At 37.2% G+C, this 12,307-nt stretch overlaps 1 protein-coding gene across 10 annotated transcripts in view; it reads right to left on the bottom strand.

Moving 5' to 3' along the window:
* Positions 1-12,307, bottom strand: part of METTL8 (methyltransferase 8, tRNA N3-cytidine) — an 85,999-nt gene that overhangs the window by 18,005 nt on the left and 55,687 nt on the right. For 5 of the 10 annotated variants that reach the window (XM_068138604.1, XM_068138606.1, XM_068138607.1 and 2 more), the window contains 2 exons: positions 6,543-6,698; positions 1,365-1,456 (listed from right to left, as the gene is read on the bottom strand). In XM_068138604.1, coding sequence (XP_067994705.1) covers positions 1,365-1,456; positions 6,543-6,685 — 235 coding nt within the window. In that variant the 5' untranslated portion in view covers positions 6,686-6,698. Of the gene's footprint in view, positions 1-1,364; positions 1,457-6,542; positions 6,699-11,522; positions 11,611-11,715; positions 11,829-12,215; position 12,307 lie in introns of those variants that run through there. The other 5 variants (XM_068138605.1, XM_068138601.1, XM_068138602.1 and 2 more) reach the window with 5 other exon arrangements.

Raw genomic sequence — 12,307 nt, 5'->3', positions numbered from 1 at the left:
CTAGTTCATTGTTTGCACAAAGAGGCCAAAATATACTTCCATTTGCAGAATGAAGCTGAAGCTTTTCTGAAGGCACACTATCAGCAATGCTCACCTATTCAATTTCTAAACAGAGGGGCATTCATAGGAAATGTTCTTGGATTCTTGTATTTCTTGGCAATAGACAAATGCCTGATTATTCCATTTCTCACCAGCATAAACTAAGTTCTAATTGATTGTAGATGAAGAACAAAAAGTTCCATGAGCCACAGGTTTACACAGCTTACTTTTCAATTATGAGTCCTTTTACAATTTCTTATACAAACCAAATGAAAATATTAGATGTCATTTTTGAAAAGCAAACATTGTACTCCTGCATTTATATAAGGACTGTGAGAGGCAACAGAAAAGGGCAGAATGACAATCCCAGAACATTCAAAGTGCCACACATTCAAAGGGCACACAATCCAAGACACATTCAGAGGCAATTCCAATAAACTCCATGAGCTTGAGTTTCATCAGTGAAACTGAGCACCAGATCACAATGACACTATCTAAATTGAGAGGTTCAAGACACATTAAGTAGACTGAGGCACAGGACATCCAAGTAATTGTTTCAGAGTATATTTCTAACAAAGGAAAAAATTAAGAATCCAGTCTTCTGTTACTATCAGGTTGACACTTCTGCTTTAGCAGAGTTTAGGGTTTAATTTGCCAGCTTGAATTTACTTATTTTTCAGAAATGCAGAATACATTAAGTTTTCCTTTTGAAGATACACTAAAGCTCCTGCATGTTCTACAGAGTAGATTCTGTGTGATGCAGGACTCCCAGCTCAACCTGCCCAAAGCAGTAATCTGGGACCAGTGCAACTTTCATGGTAGTTAACTGCAATGCGGTGTAATGTACAAACACTAGCTCTCTAAACAGTCCACAAATCATTAAAAAGCGTTTGAATATTTTATGTGGGAACTTTTATCCCCAGCACCCTAGCTGCTGCAAATTCATTGCCTTTGATGAAGCAGCAGTTCTGTATAGCATGAGTTTTATCCTTAACAACTGCAAAAAGAGGAAGAGCTCACAACAGCATCACAATGATGTACCAATTTTACATCAAGCCTATTACCCTCCTCAAATGTAAAATTCCTCAAATAAGTAACTGGATTGCTAGAAAAAAAACAACAAACCAAACAACAAACTTTAAGACAATCTTTTGTGGCAACAAAGGTTAAAAAAACCAAAACAACCCACCACAAAATGCCCAGCCAACAAATTTAGACAAGAGAATGCAGAAATAAAAAGAGCTTTCCTGCATTACAGTGCATCTTTGTATGCTTTAATAAACAGCATTAAAATAGGAATTTTTAGGCGGTTATAAATTTGTTACCTTGGTCTTCCCACTGGACTTTCACAAGTGAGTTCTCTGCTGCTTTTTGCTTGGCATTCTCCTCTTCTTCTTGTGACCACTGCATGTGGTCCCTGCAAAAGGCAATTGAAGAACAAGCCTTTAAATAGGAAATAGGATTGTTGCCCAGGGAAAACAATCACAAATTAGCTACACTGTCTCAAATACATCTGAATGCAAACAAATTACCAGAAGGAGTCTGACATTTAAAAACTAAGTTTCAGTGTACAATTAATTATTAGTTAGGCAAAAAAATCAAGTGATTAAGAAAAATCTACCAGCTGAAGAGGCTGAAGTAGTATGGATTTTTTTTTCCCCTTAACAATAAGATTAATTTGTATCTTGTAAATTGAAGGTATTTATAGGAATGTATTTTGTGTGTCCCATTAGAATTGGTTTGGGATTGATATAATAATAGACCTATTAACAAACACCCTGATGCAAGAAACTTCTCACATTACCAATGCTTATGATGAGGACAAAGGTCATTTAGCGAAGGAATGAGCTGTTCCTGAAACAAGGAGCATAATCCACATATTCGAGTGGAGCAGGTAGAACTGATTAACAGGACTTTACTTATTTGGGTAATAGAGAAATGAAACATATGAAAAAAAGAGCAAGACATTTCCTAAGGAAAATCCAAGCAATGCTACAATGGCTGCAGAGTCTAGGTTACCCGTATTTGCGTGAAGTGGTTAACTAAATGCTTTACTATTCCATTAAATAGTTACAGAACCAAGCCAAGATCTGACCCTGATGACAAAACCATCTTCCCACAGATTGTGTTCGGATTGGCCACAATGGGGAGTGCCTGAAAACATTCTGCTGGCAGCTTTTAGCACCAATCAGTTGTCCTTCCAAATTGTCCAGTCTGAAGAGTTTTAGAAACCTGATTAAATTAGATAACATAATTCAAGTAATCTATTAGATCCTAATTCTACCAAAATCAATTAAGTAAAAGCCTATGACTTCTCAGGTGCCAACCTGAGAAGAGCTGATTTTCTATGAAAGCTAACGAGCATCTTCCTGTTCCATGCTTGGTGACAAAGGTAATTTAATTCTTAGACCTTCACTGTTCCTCTTTTATTAATTGTGGGAGACTAATTGGTATGTATTTGTCTGCTTGCCACAGACTTGACTTCCTCATCTCTACTGAAATATTTCTCATTATTGTCCCCAGCAGGTTGCCTCTCCCCTTCCTGTATTTGTTCCTATACCAAATGTTCCTGCGCAGCGTCAAGGCTCTGACAGACAAACTGTAGAAGAATAAAACTGAACAATTGAAGCACTACTCGAGGTAGCCATTATCTTGCAAAGACCTGCTGCCCTCACTGCTGTTTTGACCTTGACCACTCTAGCCAGCTGAAACCAATGACTATTCTAATGGCAATACTCTCTGTCACAAGGGCTGATTGTATGATTTGCTCTGTTATAAGCTTGTTGTGGTTTGAGCCTTAACTGGAATGTAAGAGCTCAGATGGCAGCAAGACTGAGAACTCCTCCCCTGCTCCCCCTTCCTCTTTCCTCATAGACAAAAAAAAGGAAGGGGAAAGAATAGGGAAAAATAAGGGAAGGAAAAAAAGGGAAAGAAAGGGGAGTAAGGAAAAAGGGGAGGAGGTAAATCTACCGAGAAATAATTTGGAGTTGGTTTGGAAGTAGAAAAATAAATTTCTAACTTTAAACAAAAAAAATATATATATAAAAAGTAATAGGAAGGGTTCACAGAGGTAAGGAACAAGGATGGATAGGGAGACATTCAAAACCAACAGTCCTTTGGAGAAATGTGGATGTGGCAGGGAGAAAGACCAGGGCTGACCATGTGGCAGAGAACCAGGAAGCAAGATCAGGCCTGACCATGTGGCAGAGAACCAGGAAGCAAGACTAGGCCTGACCACGTGGCAGAGAACCGGGAAGCAAGACTAGGCCTGACCACGTGGCAGAGAACCGGGAAGCCAGCAGTGCCTCTTGGTCCTCTCACACAGGCCAAGCAGGAGCAAGAGAGAGGGGAAATTGTTGCCGTACCCTCCCCTTTATACTTCTGCTAGACAGGAAGGGGGAATGGAACAGACTAACTCAGTTTCCCAGAGGGAAAGGAAGGAACCAAGTCCACCTGGATCATGTCCTTAATCCCCCAGGGAGAGCAGGGCTCTTGCAACCCTCCCCCTCACAGGAGGGTTGTCAACCCCAGCACAAAGCTTTAGCTAATCAATTTGAATCCATCATTGTGTGTAGGTCAGAATCCTTAAGGGCCCTACAAACTATACTATATGTGCCTGAAGTCCTCCATTTTCAACAACAACTTTTTGGTTTTTGCCTCTTTCTCTCATAAGAAAAACATAACGCTGAAGAAAGATCTCTTGGCTTTCCTAAAATTTTCTGTATGGAAGACCACAAATAGGACTGCAGCAGCACTTATTGATTGAAGTCTGCAAAAGAGAGGACACAGCACAATTCTTACAAAAAACTTACACAGTTTGCACGTCTCAAGTGAACAGTGATAGAGAGGGAACACAGGATACAGAATTCTAAGCACAGAAGTGTTTAAAACTGAACACTGACAGCAGCAAAGCAAGCTATCAGTTCTAACCACACCAGGAACTGTTATCGTGAGTAGGCCTGACGTTAGGTCAAGCAATGTTACTTTCAGTTCAACTTGAATATTCAAGTTATCCCTTTTCTGTTAACTTGTTTGCTAATATAGGTTTTAATTATTCCTGAAAACTAATGTTAAAACTGTGCCAATTACTAACCTGAAGAGACTCACACAATTTTTGCTCCACTGTTTAGCATCATTTACTATTCATCTCTCAAAAGGACAGAAAAACAGCACTGCAAATATCTAAAGCATTAGCTTTTGCTCAGTATTCCTAGCAGCAATGGTAGTGGCTCTTGGCTCCCTGCCAAGTCACACAGGCAAAAAGAAGGAAGCCACTTTATAAAGTACCACAGATGAGTGGAAAACAAAAGGACATAAATCCTCATGCAACAATGCTAGAGAAGATATATCCCTTACGATCACCCTGCATGATCTATTCAGCTCAATCACCAGTCATCCTGATCCTCCTTATAGCTGTACTGAGAATCCTGCTGATTCAGCCATCTTAAGATCCAAGAACCTACACACTCCACCCTCCCACTTCATATCTGGGTTCTTGATTTATTAAGATCTTCACAACTTGCATGCAACCTCTGCTCCAACCTGTAAAAAAAAAAACAACAACAAAAAACCTTCCAAAACAGGAGAAAAAAAAACCACAAAACAAACCAAAAACAAAAGAAAAAAAAAGGTCTCATCTGTTTTCCTTTCTGAACTACATGGATTAATCTGCAAATCCACCTTCTGAATACCCTTGTTTTTCTCAATCCCAACTTTCAATACCAACCACTCAGTAATTCTCTATTAGACCAAATGCTAGCAAGAAAACTGAAGCTACATATCATCATTTATTTGGAAGGAAATGAACAGATGAAGCAAAATCTGGATTTTATCAAAGTGCAATGCTACCAATGGAGGGTGGCCTTTTTCTTAAAATCTTTTTCTACTTATATTAGAAAAACTACATTTGAACCAGCATTCACAGAAGATTTTTCCAGCTAGCTGGAGGTCCTGAGTCTGGAATACGCTTTAAAAATACACCACATATAGATTTATGAAACATGGGGATAAACTTTACACTCTTTTAACATAATAACCAGTCATCTTCCAGCCTCCTTGATCAAGGATCTTAAATATAGGTAACTCCAGATTTGGCCTTAGGTAATATGTGATGGGAAGCCCATGGTCCCTCTTGGGAACATACAGTTTAGAGAACAGTAATAGGTGACATCTATTTGTTTATCTTGCCTCATAAAGTAAAGCCCAAATTCAAAGACTAAAATGAAAAAATTAGTTTATAAACCAGAAGGCAATCCTGTGTGTCATATTCTTCTTTTAGGACCTTCATATTCATGAGAATTTTATTAAAAGAAACTTTTGAAAGAATTTAGATTAAGAAGTAATGCAGATCTATTGACAAATATTACTAAAACGTATAATATTTTTAAACTACAGCAAGTTGGAAACTCCATTTTAGAACAAAAGCTTGTCCTGTAACTTCTGGGACAGTTGCCAGCTGGAGACACTTCTGAGGAAGGTGTAAGTACACATTACTTTAATGAAGTAAACTTAAGCCATGAAACTTGTCATCTGTTACTCCTATGTTATGTTACCCGTTTGTTATCATTAACCACATCTAACTGCTTTTCTAATTTTACTAAACCCTTGATCTCAAAAATGGTGTGTAGCAGAATTAAAAAGTATATTTTAAAATTATGTAGAAAATAATTTCTGGTATAGCTTCTAAATTCCCCATTTCTCTTTTCATCAAATGTTCCTTGTTCTCCAGTTATAAACTACAGAGACAAAAACTCCCAGCTTCCAAATATCTTACATAGATATTCTTCTACTTTCTAGACAGATTTAGGTATTCTTCTACCCTCCTGACACTTCCTGTATCACTTACTGCTTTGTATTCATCTCCACTCCATGGACAAAAACCCTAGCCTTTTCAATCTCAGTTTCCCTGCTGTCTTGACTAGCATTCACACTCTCTTCTGAGCCACCATTAATCATAAAAATATCTTTCAGAGATGGACATGTACTGCTGCAAATCAGGGCAAATCTTATTCTTGTTAACATTTACATGCTATGCTTTTCCTGTTATTATATTGCTTGTTTATATTAAGATTGTATTTACTTTTTATGACAATTATGCATGATACAGAAATCTCAGCTGAACTATCTGTAATGTCTTCAGTACACTTTCAGAAGAACGCTTTTGAAATTGTGTCAATTTTATAATACAGCTCTAATTCAGCATGCAACACTCTGGCACCTAACTAGTAACTCTCTGCCATGATAACACAGACTGCTTATCCTCAACACTTACTGATCGATAATATATTGCATTGGCTAACTACTCAGCAGCTTTTTCTCCAAATCACTGAGAACTCATAAATTTAAGGTTACTTGTGACAATCTCAAATTCTCTCTACCACCACCTTTCAACATCTATTCTGGTATATATATATACACACACACACACCCCCCTACCCCATCATTCCTCACAGCAAATAATAAACAAAAAACCCATGAAAATCAGCCTTAAAGAAACATCTCACCACATGTTATGCTCAAAAACCTTAGCAGGATCAGTTAAAATCCGTGATCCAAGCGGAACAGCTGGTCGTCTACTACTTTGGTGCCTCTGCTGCATCTTGCCTTTCCTCAGACATAAAGCAGAAAGCCTTGTAATGAAATTCATTTTGCAAAGAGACCTGAAAATACAATTAACTCAAATTACAGTTTTGCTGTAACTTAATTGTTCATGTCACTTACACGAGAAACCAGTCAAATCATCAGACACCAATATCAACTTTAGCAATAATCTTTTACTATAATACTAACCTCAATGCTTTTGAGAAAAGTATGCTTTCAGTGTGCTGAAAGACCAAGTAATCCCAAAGTAGATAGTGAAATTAAACCAGTTGAAAGATAAATTACTTGGTATCATTTGAAGTGGGGGGGAGGGGAGGAGGGGAAAGAAAAAACAGAAAAGAAATACATACCAAAACAATAAACCAAGTTTAACACTGTGCCTTTAAGAAGACAAGTAAAAAAAGTGATCAGTAAAGAAACCAATTGCTCTAGTGGGTACCACAATGTCATTGAGACTGACATTTCTCACACCTCTCACTAGGTAACCATCATCACAAGATATTACTTCTTGAGTAAATATTATGCACCAGAAAGCCTTCCAAAACTTCTGATATGTATTCTCCTGATCCCTGTTTAATGCCCTCTTTGAAAAGAAGTTCTTAAATGTTGAATTTCTACTAACAAAATTAAAAAGTGCTTAAGATTTTTCTATCACATGTAAAATTCTCTCTTGTATTTCTGTATTCCATTTTTTAAAAAAATCTATTTATACAGTATTAATAATAAAAGATAACAAGTGTGTGTAGCTAGCACCAACATTTTGTCTCGCTGGGGCTTGAGGTTTTTTTGCATATTCTTGTTAATGTAGACTTTTTATGATGAGTACAACACAACAAAATACCCCTCCTCCTTTTACTCTAATGTGCCTTTCTTTTTTCCTTCAAGTGCTCTGCATATGACTAGAAGTTACTCTAAGTCCTATTTTTTCCCTGCTGTTTCTATATAAATTACACATTCAATTTAACCCACCAGAAATATAAAATGTAGTTACAAAAGAACAGGCACAGTTTAAATACAGACATTATTATAAAACACTATGTGCAATTTGGTTACAAAATGAAGATTTTTATCTTGAGGAAAATAGTACTGTTTGATCACAAGTCCTGTACTGTAAATTAAAAAAAAAAAAAAAGGGTTATTTTGTACACATCAATACAAAACCTGGCAAAGGTATCACAATTAAATGAACAATTCCTTATTTAAGGTGTACTTCTGAAAGAGTCATGCCTTAGAAAGGGCATTGTTTATTCATTTTAAGCCTACAGGATGGAAAAAATAAAAGAGAGGACAAAAGATTACAAAATATTAAAATTTCTTTCTATTTGTCAAAGATTAAATGAAATGGGGTTTGCCTTTTGGCTGTTGATGCCAAATAGAAACTACTCATGAATTCTGGTGGCTGCAACATTACCAGGATACGGCGCATTGCTGAGGTGAAAATGTAACATTTAATCACAATAAAGAAGTAAAATCCTCTTCTAATGTTAATGAGTTTATGACTATTTTTTAAAAACGTGGCCCAGCAACTAAAACCACACAGTATCACCAAGGTTGGAAGAGACCTCAAAGATCATCAAGTCCAACCTGGCACCACAGACCTCATGACTAGACCATGGCACCAAGTGCCACATCCAATCCCCTCTGGAACCTCTCCAGGGATGGTGACTCCACCACCTCCCTGGGCAGCCCATTCCAAAGTATAAACCATCCCAGTTTATACTTTGATTACTACAAACCCTTGATGCTTTGGTTTTGAAAATATGTATTTTTCACAACATACTGCATAATTGTTAAGATATGAGGAGTATTGTAAAAATAACAATTACGTAACAAGAAAATAAACACACCATGACAAATTCTGCAAAATACCTGATCTACATAAAGGCAACGTTCATGAAAACAAAAACAAGTAGAAAAGCCAAAAAAAGTCCAAACCACAATCTGATCTAAAATTATTATTATTAAATTATAGAAATGCCTGGATAAAGATGCCACGATTGTGTTGCAAACTATTTACAAATCCTCTTTCTCCTTCAATCATTCAAAAAGACCTGAGACAGTATCTTGCATATCCTGTGCCAGTCCTGATATTGAAGACAAAATACACTGATTCAGCTGCTAGGCTAGTCACGTAATTTTTCTTGGCTTTCTAAATATCTCAGTAAGAACATGAAAAGATGCACATATGGGAATTATGGTGAGAGGACTAAGATGATGTTGCATGAATAAAATCCAGACATGAAGCTCTTTTTATGAGAATATGATCCTCTGAGTGACAATGACACAATTTTAGATGATAAATTCTGAAACATCAAGAGAGTGAATGGGGGGTGGGGGGGTGTTGCCTGAGTTTACTCTTGCATCCAGTGTTAAATGGGAAGGGACTCCTTGGAGACATACATTTATGCCCCTGAGAGTCAGAGTGATCCACAGATCATGAGATTAATGGGCAACCTGCCTACTAAAAGTTCAAAAAGCATCTAAATAACTTAGAAGCATAATTTGAAAGCTTGAATCTTTCTCTAATTCATTTTGTCAATAAAATAGGGAAAACACCCCTTCTCTTTCACAGATAAAATGACCATACCTTGAAACCATGACAGCAAAAAATGTTGTCTGAAAGAACTAGAAAGTATTTCTTTGTGTGGAGCCAGGGACAGGAAGTCTTAAAACTGATGATTAATCAAAGAAATGAAACTTAACTTTAAGGATATTGCAATGATCCTGAATTACATTAAAAATGCCTATATTTTGTGGCAGCATGACTATTTTTTCATTAAAGGAAATTTAAACAAATAATGCATGTGGTGACCACATTCAAAAGCAACATGGAAGTTTTTTTTCCTTGTGGAGCACTGCCTTTTTGTCTTTGTAATTTTGTCATTATTACACAGAGATCAGGTCCTCAGTTTAGTAACTTTAAGAGAACAGCCTTATAACTCCTCCCCTTTCCAAACAACCTAACATAGCACCTTCAGTATAGCTTTTGATGGCAGACATGCAGAAGTGATGCACATCAACTGCCAGCTAGACCTAAAATAATACACTTCTAATTGATATTGGCATTACAATCCCCGAGCTGTCACATTAACAGAGGAAAAACTACAGATGTGGGAGAAAATAATTGTCCTACTCTTGGTTTTTAAACAGTGAATTACACACCAAAGCATACATAAACCACTTCATTGGTGAGCAAAATTCTTAAGAAGTATCAGTTCTGAAACAGATATGAGAGGAAAAAAACCCAAACCAAACCAAAAACCAAACCAAAATTTTTTTTAAAAAGAACACAAACAAATCTAAAAAACCCACAAAACCCAACAACCACCACAACACGCCAAAAGAACCAACAAAACCCAATAACGACAAACCACAAAACAGAACAGCAATAACCTGTCATTTTTGTCCAAAAACCTTCAATTAACTTACTGGATGAAAGAAACTGGTATCTCAGACACACATAATTTACTGATTCTTTAATCCATTATGTGAACAGAAACTAACAAAAGCATTTTATTGAAATTGTATGGGTAAAATGTGGAGTTCAGTTGTTACAAGTAGCTAATATAATCTGTTCTATATTAAACTACACCTGAGCTCCTATTTCTTTTTTTTCCACTTGCAAAGACAGGAGATAAAACATTCTAACAGAACCTTGTCTAAACATGTGATTGAAGAAAATCACAGTATTTTAAAGAAATGCAGCAATTCTATTGACATTTCATGTATTCAAACTTTGTTGGGTTTTTTGGAATGTTGAAATATTTTGGTCAACTGTTTTGCTGAAATTGCACTATTTCAATTTATAATAGAGATTTTCCAACTTCACTCTCAAAAACAATTTTACCTTTAAAATGAAACTTCAATAAAGTACTTGAACTAAACTCAAAATACTTCAACTTGTGAAGACTTCATTCCCACTGAAGCTAAAATTATATTTTGCTATCCTAGAATAATTTTTGGAATGGAATTTCTGCTTCTGTACTTGATCTTTTTACAGTAGCATTTTCACTTTTAATTAGTCCAACGTTCTGTGTTTCCAACACTTAATAATGGCACACTCAGAAAACATTAATTTGAATACTTACTAAAATAATTTGGATACAAGTCATTCTTAATACAAGTTTCTTAAATATTGGGTAATGTAAAGGTGCAAAATCACAAATAATTCTTTAGGCTACTATCCTGCAAATACCTGTATAATTTGCTTATGACAAGTTGTCTTCACACGCCAATGGGTGTTCAGATGATGCGGGATTTAAATATTTAATTATTCTGTGTAGTCCTTCTCCCTCCTCCTATTTTTCTGCCTTTTTCATTAGGCAATTCATGTCTTTTCCTGTTATTTATATAGCAGATTACAGCGTGAAACTGATTTACTAAATTAATCTATTCACAAGTTCAACATAAAGAGGAAGCCATCAACGCTTAACGTAGCTCAGGAATAAGGTTTCTTACCTAACCTGTGCACCCTCTGCTGGCTGGTGCTTAGGTAGGAAGAAAAGAAAAAAAAAAAAAGAGTAGGGGGAAAAAAAAAAGAGCTATGTTGACTTTATATGTGTGTGTATATATATATATATATATATACACACCTAAGGGTCCAAATACATCTTTCAATGACTTGCTTTTTTCATCGTATTTCTACAAAATACTTAACGTGTAACTGTATTGCCTAACAATCAAAAGATTGCTTGTCTAAACATAAATTTCATTTTTCTACTGTTAAAGATGCTGAGGACAAAGACAGTAATACAAATTTTACTACTGTCTTGGAGAACCTCGTTCATTTACAGCCCTGCAAGACTCTGGACGTCCACATGGCCTTTGCTTAGGTGCAACATGCCTTGTCGCCTCTGAAACCTCTGGCAACGTTAGAGACCCACCAGGCAGCATGTGGATCATACTGAGGACTCTCGGGAGAAACAACTGCAATCACCGTGTTTGTGTCTTCAGCTCACTTCATCCAAGTAACTGCGAGGCACCAGAAAAAAATTACAAGAATCTGTATTTTGTTATATCATTAAAGGTTCCACACGGAGATCCTAAGAACAGACCCAGAAACACAGAAAAGATTACCCAATTCGCATGCCTGGCCTCTGGCAAGGAAGGGTAAACAGTTCATCCACAGACTTCAGCTGCTCTGCTAGCAAGTAGCTGTTGATGATAGTGACAACTTTAGGGACATAGCTCTGAAAACAGAAAAATGAACTGTCTTACACCTCAAGAAGTTGCTGGTGGCCCTGGAGTTTTAAAGCTCTGAACAAATCCTTTAAAATCACACACATCCCCCCGACAAGTCCCGTTACGTTCCCTCCCACACAGCAGTATCCAAACCCACTCGTGGGCGACGTCCTAAGCACGCCGCACGGCCAGCCGCCGCTGGCAGAAGCCAGCCCGGAAGGGTGCTCGCACCCCGCTGGCCCTGCCGCGCAGCTCCAGGGGGGCTTTCCTCTCCGGCAGGAAGACCCTGAAAGGAGACGAAACTAGCCTCTTTTCCCTAACTGAATTATCACTAATAGAACTTTCTTGCTTTTATTTAAAAACAGGACCCGTAAAATTCTTCCATTTACACCCACCACATGCTAAAGCGCGCTGCGTTTACTTCAGTCCCTTCAGCGTATGATAAGGCAAAGTAGCGTAAAAGGAGGCGGGGTCCCCGCTTTGCGGG

The sequence above is a fragment of the Melanerpes formicivorus genome, unplaced genomic scaffold (genome assembly GCF_026170545.1).
Source record: "Melanerpes formicivorus ecotype bairdi unplaced genomic scaffold, bMelFor1.0.p_v2 SCAF_5, whole genome shotgun sequence".
Taxonomy (NCBI): Eukaryota; Metazoa; Chordata; class Aves; order Piciformes; family Picidae; genus Melanerpes; species Melanerpes formicivorus.
This window is presented reverse-complemented; position numbering and strand designations above follow the sequence as displayed.